The sequence below is a fragment of the Psammomys obesus genome, unplaced genomic scaffold, assembly GCF_907164565.1.
Source record: "Psammomys obesus unplaced genomic scaffold, mPsaObe1.curated_primary_1811, whole genome shotgun sequence".
NCBI lineage: Eukaryota > Metazoa > Chordata > Mammalia > Rodentia > Muridae > Psammomys > Psammomys obesus.
This window is the reverse complement of record NW_026587215.1, coordinates 43,461-65,947: the sequence shown is the minus strand read 5'-3', so window position 1 is coordinate 65,947 and position 22,487 is coordinate 43,461. Positions and strand designations below refer to the sequence as shown.

The following is a 22,487-nucleotide window of genomic DNA, read 5'->3' as shown; positions in this document are numbered from 1 at the left end:
CATGAGGATTATTATTTCCTGCAGACTTATTTCCTTTTTACTTGGTTTCAATTCTGGCTTTTTATTATGGAGGTTTTGAAACATGCAAAACAAGAGAACAATGGAATGACCCCTTTGTGCCTGTCCTGAGGCAACTTAAGCAGATGGCCAGTCTTGGTTAATCTTTACCCTCCTTCCCACCTGTGTTATTTGGGATTTTACTGCTTTTGTAAAAAATTTATGCAACTGTTTAATAAAGGTTTTTTGCAAACCGGGTGAGGTGACACACACCTGTAATCCCAGCACTTGGGGAGGCAGAGGCAGGCAGATCTCTTGAGTTCGAGGTCAGTCTGGTCTACAAAGCCAGTCCAGTCCAGTCAATGATACATAGAGAAACCCCCTTAAACAAGCAAACAAACCCAACGGTCTTCGCAGATATCTGGGTCTGCTGTGCTGTGGGACATAGAGGCGTTCCAGCCATTGGCATTGCTCAGTAGTGAGAATCTGTATGAGGCTTTCCCCATCTTCTGTGCTTAGGCTCTCTCTGGGGAAAGCCTCACAGTGAAGTTACTGGGCTCTGACCTCCATGTCTCTGGATGTTGTCCCTAGGCTGACTTTGCCATTGAGGCCCTGGCCAAGGCTACCTATGAGCGGATGTTCCGCTGGCTAGTGCTTCGCATCAACAAAGCTCTGGACAAGACCAAAAGGCAGGGTGCCTCGTTCATTGGGATCCTGGACATTGCCGGCTTCGAGATCTTTGATGTAAGCTCTGGCCATCTCCTTGGGTCCATAAGTGGTTTGTTTGTTTGTTTGTTTGTTTTCTGTCATGGTCCTGTAGCTGCTCATACTGCCATCTTCTTTGCATTGGAACACTGTTGGTGTGTGTTTTAAACCAAACAGGAGTATGCTCATTGCCAGCCAGCAGCTTTAGAGGGCGGGTCTTTCAGGTTAGGCACTTAGAGACTTAATGGGCAGATGCTGCCTGCTCACCTATTTTCCCAGGCAAGGTGTACACTTTGAGGCCACACATTGTTTCTGTCCATGAAGGTTTTGAGATCTAGTAGGAAGAGCTAGTGAGATCTTGTATCTGCCACCCACTGGAGAGCTCAGGGAAGAACTTAGATTTGGGAAACAGGGTCTTCAGTTTTCACTGACTTCTCACTGAAGTGTTTTATCTTCTTCGCTTGTGGCTTGAGTGTAGTCCACAGCCACAATGGTATCAGCAGCAGATTGATGTAGCCAATCCACAGTCGAGTCACAGAGATCTGCTGCGGTCATTTATATTCATCTGTGTGTCAGTTTTGGAGAGGAAACCTACAGCTAATCCTTGTTCATGATGAGCACAGATGTATTTCCATATCCTGGTGTTTCGATTAAGGTAGTCAGCAAAACACCTTTTCTCGCTAAGTCTCTTTGTGTATCTCATATCATCATGTAGAGCAAGGCTTTGTCAGAGGGTGCACCTGCTAGAGGGTGCCGCCTTCCTCAGAAGACAAAGGCTTCCTGCTGTGGAGTAGGGCACATGTACGGCAGATCCTGGACACTGCTTACAGGCATCCCTTCCCAGCGCTCTCCTGCGCTGTGGTCCTGGGCCCTTGGCAGGAGGGACCTCTGTGATGCCTCTTTCTCCCTGCAGCTGAACTCCTTCGAGCAGCTGTGCATCAACTACACCAACGAGAAGCTGCAGCAGCTCTTCAACCACACCATGTTCATCCTGGAGCAAGAGGAGTACCAGCGAGAGGGCATTGAGTGGAACTTCATCGACTTCGGCCTGGACCTGCAGCCCTGCATCGATCTCATTGAGAAGCCTGTAAGAACCACATTGGTTTGATCCTTGTGCCTCTCTGCAGTGTCCAGCTGTCTGGTACCCAGTTCCTCCTCCTGTCAGTGTTGTCTGGCGTGTTTATAGCCCTTGACTCAGTGCCTGGGAGGCCTTAGTGCCTCCCTTGTCAACATCGCCGATTGAAGGGGGATAGGACAGGGGCCGAGCATTCCCTTTTCCTCAGACTCGGCAGACACTGACCTGTTTGTCTTTAAAAAGCAGCATGCTTCTGTGAACTAAAATCTTCCCACCCCCACCTGCTACAGCCCAGAACTGTGCAGCCATACACAGAAAACCTAGCTTTTGTCTGCTTGGTCCCAACACAGTCCCACAGCATTTATCCCATGGCCTTGACTGTTGAGATAGCTGAAGCGAGAAGGGGCCTTCCTCCTCCTCAAGGCAGGTCATGTTTCTAGCTCTTGCCGGGCAGAGTTTAGGGCACCTGGTTGGGTTTTCTGGGTCTGTGCATTATAACGAGCCTAACATTTCCATCTCTGGGTCACCTCCTGACTGTAGTGGACGCTCTGGTTGTAGTGTCCTGGACATTGAGTCACAGAGAAAGTTAGCTAATCACAAGGCCCAGGAGAGAGTCTGATCGCTTTGAAAACACCGTTAGTGGCAGTGGGATGTGGAACAGGAAACGTACTTCGGTAATGCTGTCCTTTTGAGGTTTTGTTTTTGTTTTCTCCTTAACTGATTTCATAGTTGTCAGGAACCCACCTGACTCTAAAGTGTCATACATTTGCTGAGATGTCTGGAGTAACCGTCACCTCTTAGAAGTTCAGTGTCCAGAAGGCCATTGGGTCTCTGGGCCCCTCTTCTCTTCCAGGAGCTATCTTAGGCCTTTTGGCTCCTTTAAGCAGTGGTGTAGACACTGCGTGGGGGCCAGGGCTTAGGCAGAGGGGCCTTTAATCCAGGGACAGTCACTTTGGCAGCCGCCACGCACTCCAGATCTGATACTTGGGCTGTGTGTGGCGGTGGGGCTGCACGTTTTGTCATTTTTTTTTTTTTTTTTTTTTTTTTTAGAGATTTTTATTTATTTATTATATGTGCAGTGTTTAGCTTATTACATATACACCTGCACGCCAGAAGAGGGTATCGGATCTCACCGTAGATGAGATGGTTGTGAACCACCATTTCACAACCATTGCTGGGAATTGAACTCAGGACCTTTGGTAGAACAGCCAGTCCTCTTAACCTCTGAGCTATCTCTCCAGCCCCCATTTTGTCATTCTTACTGCCGCTTTGCTAGCGATGGCCATGGCTGCAGACCCGCCACACTGCATCATCTCTCAGCTGTAGTCCAGACTCCAGAAGCGTCTTGAAACAGAATTCTTAACTCAAGTCCTTTTGCTAATGACACTGTTGTCCCCCTTTGGAGAGTGCTCCTTCCTCTGTGTGAGAAGCCTGAGGATTCCCACAGCAACCCTAGATTCTCCCGTGGGTGGGCATAGCTCCATATCCTGCTCACCCTGTGCCCGTGCTGCCCTTCCTCCAGGCGGGTCCCCCAGGCATCCTGGCCCTGCTGGACGAGGAGTGCTGGTTTCCTAAAGCCACCGACAAGAGCTTTGTGGAGAAGGTGGTGCAGGAGCAGGGCACCCACCCCAAGTTCCAGAAGCCCAAGCAGCTGAAGGACAAAGCGGATTTCTGCATCATCCACTATGCTGGCAAGGTGAGACAGGAGCTGGCCACTCTCCGCCACGAGCATAGAATCAGGGCAGCCTGGGTGGAGGTGTGGCCCAAGCAGCTTTCGGGAATGTGCTGGTAACAGCAGTAAGCCATTCAAAGCCCCTTCACACAGGCCTAGCTGTGGCTTTGGAAGCTTGTAGAATATGTTTGGGGTGTCACGGCTGCGGTGTAATGTGTTTTAGCCGGGGAGGGGCTGTGGCTATAATCTGGAGCTGAAATGAGAGCCTGGTGATTACAAACTGAGTAGCTTTTGGTAAGGGGCTTAAATCTCTCTGAGTTTCCATCTCCTGAAGTGAGCTCATGTGGGTCAGTGCTCCAGGGCAGGGTTTCCGTGCCTCTGGCAACCCAGTTGTCTTTATTATGGAGACTGGTCTGTGCTCGCTGCAGTGCTGAGCAGCACCTCTGGCTTCTCCTACAAGAATTCCGGCGGTAGCACCCTCCCACACTGTCCCCAGACATTGCCATTTGTGTTCTGTTCCGGGGGAAAGGAGTTGCCCCTGCTGTCGATAGCCATTGTCGTGGGGCTGCACGGTTGGTCTGTGATAGAGCTGCACTTGGCCTTTGGCTAGGATTCATCCCAGTCTGTGTGTCGCTGGGACCTCAGCCTAGCCTAGTCTGTGCTGAGTGAAGCCTCGCTTCGCTCAGCAGTCCCTGCTCTCTGCAGTCCTCAGTACTAGCTGAAACACGCGGTCTGGACTGAGTTGGCACCTCTTCAGTGGTGACCTCGAACCTTTCCCGTGCTCTCCTGGCCCGTTGGCCTGCCCTCTCCTGTGAAGGCTGCTGTGTGCTTCCTAAGACTGTTGAAGCAACTCTCTTAAAACTCCCCAGAAAAATACAGTAAAACCCAAAGCACTATTTACACAGCTGCCCACAGAAGGCTTCTTGGCCTTACGCTCCCTCCCACCTCCCAGCAGTGCCCAGCTACCAGCACAGAAGCTCAAAGGACATGTCTCTGGCCCTGTGATGTATCACATGGGAAGAGGGACACCCTGCCTGCCACCCAGGGTCTGAATGATGGAATTAGCTGCTCCATATCTGTGTCCAGGGCAGCTGCTCAGCACCCACTCTGGATTGCCATCTTACAGCCCGTATGCACAGATCTTAGGATCTTCTGTTCCTCAGTGGTAGCCCCTGCCATGTGGACTAGAGACAGGGAGGCCAAGAGGCCAGCTGCTCTGCCTGTATTGTTCTGGGACCTTCTTCAATGAGAGTAGGACTTGTGTTACCGAGCATGTGTTTGAAAAAAAATTAAAACAATGTATGCATTTATAGAAAACGTGGGTGTTCCAAGGAGACAAGAAAAAGCAGAAATAGCTTGTCTTATGACTACAAAAAAAATGTCAACACGGAGTATGTTGTGATGCAGACATAAAAAGGATTTGTGCTTATGTTCTTATTACTTTAAAGAAGACGGTGTTCTGAGTCTAGCTGTGACATCATTTTCTCAGCTGTCCCTTGTTGGCTTGTAGTGTTCCTAACGGTTGGCTTCCATTTACAACCTCAGAGAACATCTTATTGCCTCTGTCACTTGTCAGCTTGCTTCTTGGGGGTAGCCGTACCAGGTCAGAGGGTGTTCACACAAGGGATCTCCCTGTCCCTGATACCCGTTAGGAGAGTGTGTCCCTAGAGCGCCTCATGATCAGATCTCTGCCTTTCCCAGGTGGATTATAAAGCTGATGAGTGGCTGATGAAGAACATGGACCCTCTGAATGACAACATCGCCACGCTGCTTCACCAGTCCTCAGACAAGTTTGTCTCTGAGCTCTGGAAGGATGGTACGCCCTTTGCCCTCCACCCCTGCCTCACACGTAGTAGGCCATCATCCTCTCAGTCTGCAGAGAACCCAGCCACTATACACAGAGCCTGACACAAGCCTGGTGCTTTTCGTTCTTTGTGACTCTCACAAGGAAGGTCTGTCTAAATTGAAAGGGACAGGTTGCCCTGAGCAGCACCATAGCTGTCTCCTCCAGGGCAAAGGCCCCTTTGGGCTGGCTGTCTGGCCAAGAACCTTCCACAGGTGGCCAACCCCCAGGTGGTTCCAGCCTTTGCCATACAGGTCTGCGGTCCCCAAGCATCCGAGCATTTCTGCTTCTCTTTCTTGGTAGACTGGTTGCTTTGAAGCTGTTCTTTTTCTGTTTCTCATTTTTTTCCTCTCCTCTGCCTGGGTCTTGCTTTAACCTCTCTGTTGCAGAGATGCAGAACACTCAGAGAGCCTATTTCTATCGCCGCTTTCCCATTCTCCACCTAGAATCAGGTGACTGGCCGCCCGGAGTGTGGTCTCTTGTGTCGCATACCCAGGGCTGTGCACGTTTCTGCTCGTTTCTGTCTTGCTTTCCTTATCCCATGGCTGCTCCTGCCTGGCTGTGTTCCCTGTGCTGCCCTGGGCTCCTGCCCTCAGGATGCCTGGCACAGGCCTTTGTCAGGAAGCCAAGCTTCTGAGGGACTCTGTTGGGATGAGTTTTACAGGTAGGGAAACCATGAAAGCGCTGGCATCCTCAGAGCTCCCGCTAGAGGCTGTGTCTTCTGCTTGGACAGCTGTGTGTCTTGCATGAGGGTCAGGTGCAGTGTGTGCTGCTGTGTGTTTAGCTGAAGGGCAGCTGTATGATCCTTCAACAGGTATCCAGAGAGCACTAGCCATGTAGGTCAGCAGCAGGGTACACACAGGGACAGTTGCCATGGAGCCACATTCCCTTCCTCTCTAGGACCAAGTGTTTCCTCCAGCCACTCACCTCCAGGCTTTGGTGGCCAGTAAATAAGCCCCATGGCAGGTACCAAGGTCAAATGGCTTGCAGCTCCACTGTGGCTTCCATTTTAAGCCCCTTCTTCTTTTCCTTTTTTAGACTGTCCTTATGTAAATACGAGAGCTCTGGTGACACAGGCGTCGGAACCAGGCTTTGCCAGAGAGCGCATAACCTCCATCTAGTGACAGAAGCCTTCAGAACACTAGCACTTGCTCAAAATTTATCTCAGTGGCTCTTTTTTGACTTTGGTTTCATTTGTTTTTGTTGTTCCCATGTCTTTTGGGGTTGGTCTGGAGGACGAAGACCTGTGGGCAGCTCCCAAGGACCATATGATACTGTGTAAATGTTCCAGGGAGACCCTTGGGACCACGTGGGGCCAGCCCTGGATTTTTGGTTTCCAGTGTTGCCGTGGGCTGTCCTGGTACCTGCTTTAGACATGTCTGCTGGGGGAGAACCATATGTAATAAATCCCCTGATCCTGTCTATGACGGCCAAGCATATCTGGACATCCCAGTGCTTGGCTCCTGGTCCGGTGCTTTGAAGCAAAGGCAGCCATGAACTCGAGATACTAGGACCACAGGAACCTACATGTGCTAAGCCAGGCTTAACACCTTCCCAGAGTCAGCCTCAGGGAATTCTCTCTGTTCCAAACACATTATCAACTTCATTGATTCTCCCTGAGAGGAGGGGCTTCCAGAGTTGGCGAGGGTAGGGGACATGAGCATAAGGTCATCCCTGGCGATGCCCTAGAGATATGCCTCGGTACTTTGCTCTCCTGTGCCTCCTGCCCAGGTCAGGTCTATCCTATACAGAGACCTTTGCACTTCTGAGCCCCAAGCAGAAGGTTCCTGTAGCTCCATACAGACCCTCCTCCTCGTCGTGGCATCTGTCTCTTTTGTGCCCCCTGAGCCTTTGATGTGGCACTGTCACTCACAAGCGTTCTGCTCTTCACAGTGGATCGAATCATTGGCTTGGACCAGGTGGCCGGGATGTCTGAGACGGCACTACCTGGCGCGTTCAAGACACGGAAGGGCATGTTCCGTACCGTGGGACAGCTGTACAAGGAGCAGCTGGCCAAGCTCATGGCCACGCTGAGGAACACCAACCCCAACTTCGTCCGCTGCATCATTCCCAACCACGAGAAGAAGGTGCGGACACGTGGCCCGGCGGGTCAGGACACAGCTGTTCCCGGGTTACAGCAGTGAGATCATCTAATGCACTTTCCTCCCCAGGCTGGCAAACTGGACCCACACTTGGTACTGGACCAGCTGCGCTGCAACGGTGTCCTTGAGGGCATCCGCATCTGCCGCCAGGGCTTTCCCAACAGAGTGGTCTTCCAGGAGTTCCGTCAGAGGTGAGCTGGCCTGAGCCCGTTGCTTGGCCCAGGCCACATGTGGGATAAGCATCATGTGGACTGCTTCCTGAAGGAACCTTCAGCTTGGGCCGTGTTACCCTCTATGAACACTAGGGTCTGGCCGGCTCTCTATGCACCCTTCCTCTGTGCCCTGTGGGGAGCTGGTTCTTAGTTCCAGTGCCATTGCTGACTTTTCTGTTACTGTGATAAGATACCATGAGGGCAACTTTAAAGCAGGAGAAGCTTACTTGGGCCTTATAGTTTCATAGAAAGAGTCCATGGCCATCAGGGCAGGGAAGTGTGGCAGCAGGCAGGCCAGCCCCTACTGGTGTTGGAAGCTGAGAGCTCCCATCTCGAAGTATAAATGGAAAGCAGAACAAACTCCAAATGACACCAAGTCTTTAAGCTCTCAAAACCCATCCCCAGTGACACACTTCCTCTCACAAGGCCATGCTAAGCTTCCCGAACAGGGCCACCAGCTGGGGACCTTGCATTCAAATGTCCAGGAGACATCTCATCCAACCCAGCACAACGGCTGACACGAGGAGAGTGGTCCCATCATATCACCAGAAGGAACGTTGTGCTGGGTTTCATTTCCAGGACTGATGGTTGGCGGGTGCTGTGGCAAAGGGAGCGCCATGTGCTTGGCCACTGAAGAGACTTTATGGAATGGAGGGGTGGGGTGGGGACTGCTGCAGCTCCCCACTGTCTGTGCTTTCTTTCCTAGTGACTGTTGGGTGCTGATGGTTGCCCTGATGCAGCCATTTATTCCTTTGGCCAATCTCTGGTGTCCAGGGAATCTGTGAACATGGCTGTCCCTGGGTCCCAGATGAGGACTGCAGATAACAGGGAGCAAAAGCACAGCCCCTAGCTTATTCCTGGAGTCCAGCATCTTTCCAAGTTCACTCGCTTTTCGGCCATTAAGCCAAAGAAGGAGCAGGGTGTGGCTGGGGTTGGTGAGTCTTTGGGAGACTCACTGAGCAGCACCCTGTCCCTGCTATACCAGAAGGGCGGACTTAGGTTTCGACGGAGCTCTAGTCCATGCAGAAGTGAAGCATGGATGGAAGACCAACTTCTCTTTCCTTCCTCAGGTATGAGATCCTCACACCCAACTCCATCCCGAAGGGCTTCATGGATGGGAAGCAGGCGTGCGTGCTCATGGTGAGTCCCGCTGCACTTCCCTGGAGTGGCCATCTTTGAATGTTGGGTGACAGCTGCTCACATGACTAGAGTCTGATGGTCATTTTGACCTGTGGACACCTGTGCTGTGTGGTCTCTGCATGTGCTCAGGTTCTGATCATCCTTGGTCCCCTGAGAGGCTGCCCTCAAAGGTCTTGGGTAGTCAGGGATATGCTGGAACCAGGACAAATAGCCAAGTACTAGGCCATAGGAGATAGGATTCTGACAAGAGTTGGTCTGTTCTATTTGGGGAACGTTCTATTGTCTTCTTGGCCTCTTTTGGCATTTGTGCTCAGTGTGTCCACTGAGGCAGCCGGGACTGTGAGTGGTCCTGGGGTTAACCCAACATCTGGACTTCCCCGCCTTACACCCTTCTGCCCTGGTTTGATGTGCAATGCCCACTCTGGGTTTTAGTTTAGTGACCAGTGGTCCCAGTGCTCCATAGCCACACTTGGGACTCAGTCTCCCCCTGGGCCTTTTCCTGCGCTTCTTATGCGTCTTATTCCTAGTCTGGCCATTGTGAGCAGCCACTGCTTGTTGGCTTCAAAGAGTCACGGAGACAGGGCTCCTGGATGAGGAGTTAGAAGAAGGAAACAGAAACTTTAATACTTCTCACAAACAGAGGTTTAGAGATCGAGAGGGGGAAGTGGATACTGCCTGCTGTTAAGATGCTTATCAGCCAGTAGTGGGCGGGTCCGGGTTGGGGAAGTCTCCCCTGGGGTCTGGTTTACCTAGTCTCCATGGACCCTTAGCCACTTTCTTGTGAGGTGGGCTATGTGCCTCCTACAGGGACCAAAGTCCTCTCTCTGGCTTTTCAGGGAAAAAAAATCTTGTCACTTTGTAAGAGAGCTAAGGACAGCCAGGGGACAGGCTCGCCCCCATCCCTAGTTTCCTGACTTTCTAGCAGGACTTCTTTGCAGACTAGCAAGGTTATTTAGGAACAAGTGTCTTCTAGAATCCAACTACTCATTGACAATGCCAATGAGACCTTATTCTAAATCCCTTCCAAACAGACAGACAGACAGACAGGCTGGCTGATACGCCTATCTAACGCCTATCTACCTGTATTAGTTACTTGATGAAAGGCAACTTCAGGGAGAGGGGTCTGCATTGATTCACATTTTGAGGGTAGAGTCTGTCACGATGGAGAAGAGGATGCATTGGGGACGACAAAGCGAGGCAGCCGGTCACATGGCATCCGCATCAGGCAGGAGAAATGAATGGTGCCCTGCAGCTTTCTCCTTTCTCCCTTTCCATTCAGGACCCCAGTCCATAGGATGGTGTCGCCTATACCATCCTCAGGTAAACTCTGGAAGCATCCTCACACACATACACCCAGAGCTGTATCTCCTGAGTGATTTTAAGCCCAGCCAGTTGACAGCAGAGAATACCCTACCATATGGGCTTCCCAAGGAATGCTGCTGCCCTGGCTGGAGTTCCTAGAGTTTGTCGTGATGACCAAGACTTGTCTGTACTGAGTGCTTGTGACCTTCTCTTGGGTAGTTCACAGTCCTGCCAGAAAGCAGGCACTATCATTTGCTTTGTGTCTGTTTTCTCTTTCAAACTGAAGCATCACTCCCTTTTATAGTTGAGGGAAGTGGCTTTGGAGAGGGTACAGACCAGGGTCTCTAGGTGATGTTGGGTCCTGAGACCCAGAGGGCCCCTGCTTTAATCTTGGTGCCAGTGAATTTTAGTTGCCTCACAGTGAAGTGTGTCCTGGTCAAGCATTTGTGGACTGTGACTTCAGGGTGCAGAGGCAGGAGATAGACGTGGTCTCGGGAGTCTTTGACAGTCTGGTCTGTTACCTTGCTTCCGTTATTCCTACTCACTGTCCTCGAGTCCCATGTTCTCTGGTCTCGAGGCAGAAGGCTCCTAGAGGAGGTATAGCCACTCTTTGAGGGCCGTTGGGCCGCTGGGCAGAGGCAGGCCTGGCCATCCCTCCTAGTGTACAGAGTGACACCGTCTCCTAGTGTACAGAGTGACACCGTCTGCTTTCCTCCCTCTAGATCAAAGCCTTGGAGCTTGACAGCAACCTGTACCGCATCGGCCAGAGCAAAGTGTTCTTCCGGGCAGGCGTGCTAGCCCACCTGGAGGAGGAGAGGGACTTGAAGATCACCGACGTCATCATTGGCTTCCAGGCGTGCTGCAGAGGCTACCTGGCCAGGAAGTAAGTTGCAGAGACCAGCCTGGGGATAGGCCTTAGGCTCCTGTTGGCTCCCTGCTTCTTGGATTTCTCCTGTTGATACATAGAGATGGCTGTTGTGAAGGAGTCTAGAGGGATAAATGGGAGCCAGTCGACTGAGCTTTGATCTGTCCCAAGTGTCTCCCTACTGTAATCCTCACGTTTTACTGTGTAGGATGACTCCCAGGCCTCTCCGGGCCTGACCTCATGGAGTCTTATGCTGCGTGGAGGCATCCTAGGTCAGAATGTAAAATCAGCATGTTTATATTCCCCTGCTGCAGGGCAGCAGGCAAAGTATCCTGGTCCTTGAGTCTCTGCTCAGCTTCAGGGCATGCCCCAATATAAGCTCCGAAGACGAACATGGTTTGTAGTGCTGGGAGAAATGGAGCTTTCCCACACAACACACAGCCTACTACCCACGTTCGAAGCACATCAGCCGAGCTTCGACCCTGTGCACCACCAGCGGCTCAGGCAGGGAGGCAGCAGGGATGAATAGCCCAGGCCCACGTCCCCTGGGCACAGATGGCACTCATGACCAAGGCCACAGTTAGATCTTGCGCTGAGCGGGGTCTGCTTCTTTGTCGTCCTTTATTCCTGTGAGTGCCCCATTGGAGGGCAGTGGCTGGATGTGCTGAGCCTTTGTCCTTCCTTGTGTGTTCAGTGACTCATGAGCCAGTTGTTGGTGTGTGTGTGTGTGTGTGTGTATGCGCTTTCTCCAATGCTGAGTTGCTGACCGTGCTCTTCACCTGCAGGGCCTTCGCCAAGAGGCAGCAGCAGCTGACTGCCATGAAGGTCCTACAGAGGAACTGTGCCGCCTACCTCAGGCTGCGCAACTGGCAGTGGTGGAGGCTCTTCACCAAGGTGGGTTCTCCACAGGCACTCGGCCTCTTCCAATCATGTAGGCTTGCTGCCCACGTCACGAGCTTTCTGCAGCTCCATGCCAGTGGGCCCAGCCATATGAACCTAACCTGTTCCTGTCCAGAGTGTGTGCCAGCAGTACCAGTTGTTTGCTGTGGATGGCAATGCCTGGGCTAGGCCACCTTAGAGAGCAGCACCTCTAGGTAAGGGCCTGTCCTACCTGGCCCCATGTGGAAGACATTAGCCTCTTGAGGTGCCCTGTGGCAGCTAGCTTCTTGGAAGTTCTGCATCCCCAATCTCTAAAACTGCCTTTGCAAGTTGGGTGTGGTGGCATGTGCCTTAATCTCAGCCCTCAGGAGACAAAGGCAGGTGGATCTGTGTGTCTACATAGTTAGAACAGCGAGGGACTGCATAGAGACCCTGACTCAAAAAAAAAAAAAAAGTTCCTTTGCAACTTGTTCTGGCTGCTTTAGTTTGTAATGTATTACATATGTTAAATACCAAAAAGCATTAGGAAGAACATAAAACTTCACTCATAGGCCCTTCACTCTGAGCCAGCGCTGTGATGTTTCAGTATTTATTCTCACTTGCCGTAAATCTCAGCTATGTAAACTGTATGCATTCCTACATAGCTAAGCTTTGACTTGTGTACACAGTCTTTCTATTTAAAATTCCTGTCAGCATCAGCTTTTGGGAGCCATTCCCTAGAGGATAGTTGGATCTGTGTATCATTCCTAAATCTGGCACTATAAACAGTGCTGTCATGAGCATCTTTATGCACATAGTAGAGATGATTGTCCTGCAGTGTAATTGAGCGGGTCAGAGGTCTGTGGCGTGTTGTACCAGACTGACCTCTAGGAAGGTTGTACCTGATTCCCCCCTCCCCCCCTCCCCGCCTCCCCCAATAGTTGGTCTGTTGAGGGAACTTAGGGCAGCCAGGCTTCACTCTGCCTCTGTCTTTTCTCTTAGGTCAAGCCGGTGCTGAACTCAAAGCGCCATGAGGATGAGCTGTTAGCCAAGGAGGAGGAACTGGTGAAGGTTCGAGAAAAGCATCTAGCTGCGGAGAACAGGCTGACCGAGATGGAGACTCTGCAGTCACAGGTAGCTGTCAGAGGCTACAGCCATCAAGCCCAGCTGCTCTCAGTGCTGCCCCCTATTGGCCAGCAGCCAGCAGGCTGGTTTCAGCTTAGGAAAAAAAAAACGGTCCAGTGGGAGAGCAGTAATCAGCATCTCTGTACACCACCCTGATACATAGACATGTGTTTTAAAGGGAGGGTGCTCAGTGGGGTGGAGATTGAAGTTTAAGCCCCCAACCTGCCATATAACCCTTCTGCCCATTTTATGGGAGTGTGAAGCTCTTGGGGGAAGGTAGAGGATGTTAGGGGCCGTGTGGGAGCCTGAGCACTTCTGGGTAGAAGCGGGTCTTGTCCATGTCCTAGAGGGCTGGGAGCCTGAGCCATAAGCACCCACCTTAGAGCTGCTTAAAGAGTATATATCAGCTTTCTGTTGCGGTGGCAATGTACCTAAGATAAATAACTTGAAAAAGGGAATGAAGAGATTCTGCCTGTGGTCAGTGGCTCTGTTGTTTCTGGACCCTGATTGAAGCAGAACACCGTCACAGAGAGAGTGTGGTGGAGCAGAGCCACTCACTCCTTTGTGTGGCAGATGCAGAGGAAGGAAGGGGCCAGGGCCTCTGTATCCCCTCCCAGGGCATGGCCCAGTGGCCTTCTTGCTTCAACTAGGTCTCTGCTTCTAAAGTTTCCAACAGCTAACAATGCCATCAATTGGCAACCGAGCCTGTAGTGCCTGCCTTGGGGACATTTCCCATCTGAACTACAAGGAGGACACAGGGAACTTAGCCTTTGCTCGTGTCCTTTGCAGTTGATGGCAGAGAAGCTGCAGCTTCAGGAGCAGCTGCAGGCGGAAACAGAGCTGTGTGCTGAGGCTGAGGAGCTTCGGGCCCGCCTAACAGTGAAGAAGCAGGAGCTGGAGGAGATCTGCCATGACCTGGAGGCTAGGGTAGAGGAGGAGGAGGAGCGCTGCCAGCACCTGCAGGCCGAGAAGAAGAAGATGCAGCAGAACATCCAGGTACCACCTGCTCCTGCCAGCCAGGGCAGGGCACACAGGGCTGTTTAAGGGGTTGGCAGCTATGAGCAACCTGTGGCACAAGACAGGCACACAGATTGAGTTGACACTTTGTCCGCTTGGGCATCTCTGTGGAGGCTTGCTGTTTGCGAGGTTCCCTCACAAAGTCGGGTCTCCATCCCCACCAGCTCTACCCAGTTAGACATTGAGGCCATCGAGTTTCTCTCTTTGAAATAGCTGTGCCTCAGCCTCAGCGTGGCCCTCTTTGTGGCATGCTGGCTAAAGCAGCCCTGGTAACAACGTAATGCTACATCAGTCATGTGCCCCAGTTCACATACAGGTTCCCCGGGTAGGGGCCAGCCAAGTGTGTGTGTCCTATGCCCTTCTCATGTCGCCTCTCCCTTCAGGAACTTGAGGAGCAGCTGGAGGAGGAGGAGAGTGCCCGGCAGAAGCTGCAGCTGGAGAAGGTGACCACCGAGGCCAAGCTGAAGAAACTGGAGGAGGACCAGATCATCATGGAAGACCAGAACTGCAAACTGGCCAAGGTGGGGACTGGTGATCCACGCAGTCCTGGGGAAGGCAGGGCAGAGCCAGACCAAGACATGCCTGCCTGCCTGTTCACCCGCAGTGCCATGGCTCTGCTCGGCAGTAGGCTGCCTCTCCCAGGGTACACCAGCACCCTGTACATAGGGGTTTTCTCCTGAATGAGGAGGCTGAGGGAGAGGCTTGCCCTGGTGGAGCGCTTCACCAGCTTTTGGGACTGAGGACACACCTCTTACGGGTTAGGGGAAGGACCACTGTCCATTCCCTAAACTAGTTGACACCCAGCAGTCCTTGTTACCTGACTCCAGGGAGGTCTTGGGTGCCTACATTTTTAGTCTCAAAGGATGTGAATTTACCCAGATGTCTCAGGTCAGTAAGTGACCTGTCAGCCACCTATTTGATTCAGTAAATCCTTATGAACTTGGCTCAGTGTTTAAGGCCCTGCTTTAACTTTGGCTCATACATTTCTGGTCGAGTCTTTGGAGGAGCTGAAGTGTGTGCTTAGCCAACGCTGAACACTGATACTCTTCCTCCACCTTCAGGAGAAGAAGCTGCTGGAAGACAGAATAGCTGAATTCACTACCAACCTCATGGAAGAGGAGGAGAAGTCCAAGAGCCTGGCCAAGCTCAAGAACAAGCATGAGGCGATGATCACCGACCTGGAAGGTGAGGCATGCCGGCCATGAGTGTCCTGTCCACCAGAGTGTGGAGTTGTGCACGTGAGCTGTGCACAAGCTGGGCCCAGCGCAGTGCTAGGCCGTTGCCTTAAGACAGGGCCATTGGACTTTAGGAACATAAGTATCTGGTTCTCCTGGGAGTCTGTGCTGCAGACTCATCACTGTATGGGTGGACGGTTGCCTGTGTGAGGAGTGATAAGCATGAAGCTTTGATATGGCATATGTCAGGCACCGCTATTTCAGAGGTTGTTGAACCTTTGGCAGCTGTGATGGGAAGAAGCAGCAAACTCCAGGTGCCGTGTTGCCCTGGGTACACAGAGGCCTTGGTAGCTTCATCTCAGAGCTGGGTGTGACTGAGTGCATGAGCACCTCTAAACCGTCCGTGTGTCCTTCAAGTGCACAGTGTTTGGGGTCATTCAAGTAATTAAGAGCAGTCAGAGAGCCTGTGGCCACTGAGGGCTCTGTGTCCCCTCCTGCCCTCCCTGGCAGAGCGCCTCCGTAGAGAGGAGAAGCAGCGGCAGGAGCTGGAGAAGACCCGCCGCAAGCTGGAGGGAGACTCCACCGACCTCAGCGACCAGATCGCCGAGCTGCAGGCGCAGATCGCGGAGCTCAAGATGCAGCTGGCCAAGAAAGAGGAGGAGTTACAGGCTGCCTTGGCCAGGTGAGGCCCAGCTACTGTGCAGTGGTTCCCCAACCCCTCCTGGTACTGCAGTGAGAGTGAGGCAAGACCCTTCTGATCCACAACAAACAGTGTGGTCCCGGGGTTTAATCCCCCAAAGAGCCATCTACAACCCTTTCTCTGTCCTCCCTCCCCTACCCTTCTTCCACCCATTTCCTCTCCCTTTCCTTGCCCACTTCCCCTCAGGTTTCCTGCCCCCTGCTCTTTTCTTTCTAGTTCATTTTGTGGCTATAGGCATATACTAAAAACAATTTCTTTCTTTAATACTTTTTTATATTTATTTATTGGGGGGGGGGGGACAAGGATTATGTGCCGTGGTGCACATGTGGAGGTCGGAGGACATTTTGCCTGAGTCAGTTCTCTTCTTCCATTCTGTGGGCCCCAGGGATTGAACTCAGCCATCAGGTTTGGTTGCAGGCCTGCTGAGCCACAATGCCCTGTGTACATTTCCTTTAAGGACTGAACAGAAGGTTGAGATTTCTCATGCCCTGTCCTGCATGTACAGCCCCTCCCTCTCTCCCTCCATCTGCCACAAGCTCTTTTTTTTTTTTTAACATTTATTTTTTTATTTTATGTACATTGGTGTTTTGACTGCATGTATGTCTGTGTGAGGGTGTCAGATCCCCTGGGACAGGAGTTACAGACAGTTGTGAGCTGCCATGTGGGTGCTGGGAATTGAACCCGGGTCCTCTGGAAGAGCAGTCAATGCTCTTAACCACTGAGCCATCTCTCCAGCCCCTTAAGAGCTCTTCTTAATCATGTGAATTCATAGTACATCCACATTTTTACTTAAATATAGTTATCATGACCTGTGTTTTATTTTTTTGTATCTTTTCAGTAAATGTTTGAATTTTTATATATTTAAGGCCATCTTAATTTAAAAAATGAAATAATTCTGTTGTCTAGTTCTCAATTGGTATGTCTCTTTAATATATATTTTTAAATTATGTGTGTGTGTCTTCGTGTGTCTCTGTGGGGTTCAGAAGAAGGCAACAGATCCTCTGGAACTGGAGTTACAGGCAGTTGTGAGCTACCATGTAGGTGCTGGGAATTGAACTCAGGTCCTCTGAAGGAGCAGCCAGTGTTCTTTTTAACCTCCAAGCCATCTCTCCAGCTCCAGATGGTATTGCTCTTAAACACCTGGGGTGTCTCCGCTCTGCTGAGGTTGATCCTCAGTCCATGCCTGTGACTGCCAGGCGCTGCTTTCGGCTCCACCTTCCTAAGGCTCTTCTGCGCATTTCTGTTCCTTGCCGGTGAGAGCGGCCTCATACTGATGCCACTGACCTCTTTGGCAGAGTGGAGGAAGAAGCTGCCCAGAAGAACATGGCCCTGAAGAAGATTCGAGAACTGGAAGCTCAGATCTCCGAGCTCCAGGAAGACCTGGAGTCTGAGCGAGCTTCCAGGAACAAAGCTGAGAAGCAGAAACGGGATCTTGGAGAAGAGCTGGAGGCACTGAAGACAGAGCTGGAGGACACTCTGGACTCCACAGCTGCCCAGCAGGAACTGAGGTATGCTACCTGGCATGTCGATGGGGAGGTGGTGAAGCTGGGGAGGGCTGGCCAAGGTGCAGTCCTCTACGCGCGCGTGCGCACACTGGTTTGACTGTGCATGAATCAGGGAGCATGCATGTCCAGGGTTCCTCCACTGGGTAGAAGCCCTGCTGAGACAGGGTGGACCCCAGGGCTCCAAAGGCACAAGTCTCTGCAGTGTGCATGATAGGTTGGGCTGGAGGGAGGAGGATGAAGGAAGGAGGGCAGTGCTAGGGAGACTTTGGGAGTCTGTCTGTGGTGGCTCACACCTGTAATCCAGCACTTGAGAGATGGAGGCAGAAGCGTCAGGAATTCAGGTCACTCTTGGCTACACAGCGAGTTTAAGGCCAGCATCACAATGTGAGAACTTGTCTTTAAAAACTAGGGGAGAGAGAAGCTATGTGAAGTGGCTCTGCCCCTTTTAGGCTTCTGCCGTCAGAGATGAGCCAAGGTCAGCATCACCCCGAGAGATGCTTGGCCTTCACTCTGAGCATGTTTTCTGTCCAGGTCGAAACGTGAACAGGAAGTGAGTATCCTAAAGAAGACTCTCGAGGACGAGGCCAAGACCCACGAGGCCCAGATCCAGGAGATGAGGCAGAAGCACTCGCAGGCTGTGGAGGAGCTGGCTGAGCAGTTGGAGCAGACTAAGCGGGTATGGGAGGTCTGGGGAAGGTGGCCCATGCCTGCGGAGGGACCAGATGGGCCTTGCTGCATCTAAACCACTGCAGAGGAGAGCGGAGGGTGCAGTGTCAGGCTGCCCCGCACCCAAGGCCTGGCCCAGCTTTGTCAGAATGAGCTGCGCAAATGAGATCCTCGATGCCTCAGTTTCTCTGTCAGTAAATGGTGGCTGTCTTGATTACCTGCGGTTGAATTAATCGCATTGTAAAGGGTCTGGATGGCTGATGCTTCATCAATGAAGCGTGTTTATCTGTAAAGCCCTACCTGACCAGAAAACTCAAGGAACGGACATGAGCTTGACCTGAACCAAAGGGGGCCTTAGTGGTCTCTTCTGACTGGGAGGTCCTTTCTTATACACTCCCGGCTAATGTTCAGCTGGCGTCTTACTGGGAAAGCCTGGTGTTGTCTGTCCAGGCGATTGATAGCTGGCTGCTCCTTCCAGACAAATTTTGCCTCTTTGGCTTCTAGCTCATGTCACTATCTGTGGCAGCTAGAGCAGTCAAGAGTTTTTGTCCAGGTGGCCGTCTAGGACGCTTAGAAACACCTCATTCCACCTCCACTCACACTGTGCAATCTATTACATAGTGTTTTTACAGCATTGCTTTGTGCTCGCTCAGGGCCCTGTTACCCTTGACCTCGGGAAGCCCACTCAGTCCTGTGTGGACTGGGGCTGTTGCACCCACTTTTTAAGTTGCGTTTTCATAGTTTTGTTTTGTTCTTTGGTTGGTTGGTTGTTTGGTTTTTTGCGATAGAGTCTCACTATATCATCTTGGCTGGCCTAGAACTCACTATGTAGACCAGATTGGCCTAGAGCTCACAGAGATCCACCTGCTTCTAGCTCCGGGGTGCTAGGATTGAAGGCATGGGCCACCTCACCTGACACCTTCATACTTCATACATTATTGCTTTGAACATCAGATTTCAAGTCTAGAAACAGTTTTCCTTGTATTATGAGTTTTGCTAAAATATCTATAAATAACTCACGAAACTTCATATACTGGACTATTCCATCTATTCGGAGAGGGAAAGCTTGGCAGTATTCTTCCACACACCCTTAGGGATTTGAGAATAGATGCAGCCGAGGCTTTCCTTCTCCAGGACTCTTGAGAGTGGCAGCAATCTTTGGACCTTGAGTCCTTGCCTCTTCAGTGACTTTAGAAAGTCCAGGCATGGCCAGCCGCAGTGGTGCACGCCTGTCATCCCAGCACTCAGGGAGGCAGATCTCTGTGAGTTTGAGGCTAGCCTGGTCTACCAAGTGAGTCCGGAGGGGGTGGGGGGAAGGGCTTCTGTCGTGAGTGGCACACGCAGGGCAACTCAATTGCTGTGTGTGCAGGATCTACATCAAAGTGAGTCCAGGACAGCTAAGGTTACACAGGGAAACCCTGTCTCGAAAAGCTCAAAAAAAAAAAAAGGGACAGTCCAGCCACATACCGGACACTGAATGTTCAATACACCCTTGCCCTCCTTTTCCAGGTAAAAGCTACGCTTGAGAAGGCAAAACAGACCCTGGAGAACGAGCGAGGAGAGCTGGCCAATGAGGTGAAGGCCTTGCTGCAGGGCAAGGGCGACTCAGAGCACAAGCGCAAGAAGGTGGAGGCCCAGCTGCAGGAGCTGCAGGTCAAGTTCAGCGAGGGAGAGCGTGTGCGCACCGAGATGGCCGATAGGGTCACCAAGCTGCAGGTGAGGCTCCTGCTGGACCGTGGGCCCTTCTCACCTGCTGCCCGATAAGCATGTTTCCTCATGATAGCTCATCAGCCAGGCCTTCATGGTTCAACTCAAAGAGTAGTCCAGCTTCGCCAGAACAGTTCTGGGCACTCACTGCCTCTCTCTTCCCTGCCCAGGTTGAACTGGACAGTGTGACCAATCTCCTTAACCAGTCCGACAGCAAGTCCAGCAAGCTTACGAAGGACTTCTCTGCGCTGGAGTCCCAGCTTCAGGACACACAGGTGAGGACAGTGTCAGGAGCCTAGAGTCACAAGAGCCTTAGCTGCCACACCTGTGCTTCTTGGTTGCAGTCACGGATCCCTTCCTCACCCTGTGTCGGGGTTGTGGGATGCTCAAGGCTGTGGCGCTGCACCTCCTGAGCAGCCCCTCTGTCCTCTGAGTAGGAGCTGCTGCAGGAGGAGAACCGGCAGAAGCTGAGCCTGAGCACGAAGCTCAAGCAGATGGAGGATGAGAAGAACTCCTTCAGAGAGCAGCTGGAGGAGGAAGAGGAGGCCAAGCGCAACCTGGAGAAGCAGATCGCCACCCTCCATGCCCAGGTGCGATGCCCTCTCCCTCTTGGGAAGTGAGTAAGACGGGTCTAAAACTGGCTTGGACCCCTTGTTCCCCCTTCAGGGTGCAGCAGGTTTGTCTCCCCCATTGTCCTGGAGAAAGATGTGTCCAGACTGGGGGCCAGTGTGTATATGTTTGCTTAACCTCCCTGTCCTGCCCAGGTAACCGACATGAAGAAGAAGATGGAGGATGGCGTAGGGTGCCTAGAGACTGCAGAGGAGGCAAAGCGGAGGCTCCAGAAGGACCTGGAAGGCCTGAGTCAGCGGCATGAGGAGAAGGTGGCTGCCTACGATAAGCTGGAGAAGACCAAGACACGGCTGCAGCAGGAGCTGGACGACCTGCTGGTGGACCTGGACCACCAGCGGCAGAGCGTCTCCAACCTGGAGAAGAAGCAGAAGAAGTTTGACCAGGTGTGGCCTCCCCTCCAGTTCCTCACATCCTCTCCCCTAGGCAGCAGGGTGGGGTGGGCACGCCCAGGCTCCCAGTCTGCAGCTCGGTGAGGGGCCTGTGGAGGAAGTAACCAGAAGAGGATTCAGGAGCAGGTTTTAGACTTGGCAGTCCTCCTTCCATGATGGAGATGAAGACACTAGGGCCAGATGGAATAACAGGGTCAACGCAAGAGAGACAAATCCAGTGCCCACCAAGTTTTGAAACTTGTATTTATTTTACCTGTAGTTATTTGGTGTGTGTGTATGCATGCATGTACCACAGTGCATGTATAGAGGCCAGAGGACAATTTGCACAAGTCCATCTTCTGTCAACAGGCTTGACATTTACCTGCCGAGGCATCTCACTGTCCCCATTTTTTTTTAAGTATATATGTAAGTTTCGCTATACATAGCCACACTCATTTCCATGCTGCCCTGGCTCTCTGTGATACAGTGGCAGAGCCGGCTGGCTGCTACAAGAGTCTGTACAGCCTACAACCTCTCAGTAATGTGCGACCTTTCAGTACAACCTTTCTGGCCTTTTTCATAAAAGGGCCCAATCCCTGGAGCAGGTGAAGAATGGGGCTAAGGGACTAGGAAGGCTGGAAGGCGAGGGATGGTGAGGGCGGGTTCACACAGTACTAGCGCAGGCGATGCAGCCATCTTTGGAGGAGGCCCACGCATGGGATTTTAGCTCTTAAGCAGCTAGGCCCGCATCTTTTCAAGAATCTGGTCAACCTGCTCTTTTTGAGCATCAAGGCTTTGCCAGGTTCAGGGTGGGTGGTGATTTGGGGATGGGGAACCGTGGAACACACATCATAAACTTAAGCAGAGGAGTTGCCAAGCTAGATGGTCACCTGATAAGAACAGTTACTGCTCTTCTAGAAGACCCCAGTTCAAGAGATTCCTAGCACCTAAGCCAGGCAGCTCAAACACCTGAACTGTAGCTCTGGAACCCGACACACTCTCTTGGCTTCTACTGGCACCTGCACACACACAGTTGAAGATCCATCTTTGAAAATCCAACCAGTAAAGATCAAAGTACAGTGCTAGAGAAGTCCTTGCCTTCCTCTGCCAGGGCACCCTGGGAGCCAGCTAGTCCCTGGGCAGCAGCCTTTGGCCTGTTTTGTCATGGGCTTGGCTATGGGACCCCAGTGGTCTTTAGTCTCAACCTCACAGTAAGACCTCTTTCCCCAGCTCCTGGCCGAGGAGAAGACCATCTCTGCCAAGTACGCAGAGGAGCGCGACCGAGCTGAGGCTGAGGCCCGAGAGAAGGAGACAAAGGCACTGTCTTTGGCCCGGGCGCTGGAGGAGGCCATGGAGCAGAAGGCAGAGCTGGAACGGCTTAACAAGCAGTTCCGCACGGAGATGGAGGACCTCATGAGCTCCAAGGATGACGTGGGCAAGAGTGTGAGTCTGGGCTAGGGTGCGGGGCTCAGGAGAGCCAGGGTGTGTCTGAGTTCAGGGCCCCTTGCCTGCTTTGTGTGCCTGTCATTGACTGGGGCTCTCTGCTAGGTCCATGAGCTGGAGAAGTCCAAGAGGGCTTTAGAGCAGCAGGTGGAGGAGATGAAGACCCAGCTGGAAGAGCTGGAGGATGAGCTTCAGGCCACAGAGGATGCCAAGCTGCGCCTGGAGGTCAACCTGCAGGCCATGAAGGCCCAGTTTGAACGGGACTTGCAGGGCCGGGACGAACAGAGCGAGGAGAAGAAGAAGCAGCTGGTCAGACAGGTGCGTGTTCGGAGACACCTGGGCCTGGGAGGGGCTCCTGGACCACCCTGCCACTGCCTCGC

General features: G+C 52.2%; 1 protein-coding gene across 1 annotated transcript in view; it reads left to right on the top strand.

The window, feature by feature from the left end:
- Positions 1-22,487, top strand: part of Myh9 (myosin heavy chain 9) — an 83,435-nt gene that overhangs the window by 54,623 nt on the left and 6,325 nt on the right. Inside the window, exons 12-33 of the mRNA XM_055602932.1 lie at positions 589-741; positions 1,616-1,789; positions 3,300-3,473; positions 5,151-5,265; positions 7,186-7,379; positions 7,464-7,585; positions 8,677-8,746; positions 10,771-10,931; positions 11,699-11,807; positions 12,774-12,905; positions 13,686-13,892; positions 14,297-14,434; positions 14,975-15,098; positions 15,599-15,770; positions 17,084-17,296; positions 17,825-17,969; positions 19,469-19,675; positions 19,837-19,941; positions 20,104-20,256; positions 20,431-20,679; positions 21,895-22,107; positions 22,213-22,425. Of these exons, the coding sequence (XP_055458907.1) occupies positions 589-741; positions 1,616-1,789; positions 3,300-3,473; positions 5,151-5,265; positions 7,186-7,379; positions 7,464-7,585; positions 8,677-8,746; positions 10,771-10,931; positions 11,699-11,807; positions 12,774-12,905; positions 13,686-13,892; positions 14,297-14,434; positions 14,975-15,098; positions 15,599-15,770; positions 17,084-17,296; positions 17,825-17,969; positions 19,469-19,675; positions 19,837-19,941; positions 20,104-20,256; positions 20,431-20,679; positions 21,895-22,107; positions 22,213-22,425 (3,543 nt within the window). The remainder of the gene's footprint in view (positions 1-588; positions 742-1,615; positions 1,790-3,299; positions 3,474-5,150; positions 5,266-7,185; positions 7,380-7,463; positions 7,586-8,676; positions 8,747-10,770; positions 10,932-11,698; positions 11,808-12,773; positions 12,906-13,685; positions 13,893-14,296; positions 14,435-14,974; positions 15,099-15,598; positions 15,771-17,083; positions 17,297-17,824; positions 17,970-19,468; positions 19,676-19,836; positions 19,942-20,103; positions 20,257-20,430; positions 20,680-21,894; positions 22,108-22,212; positions 22,426-22,487) is intronic.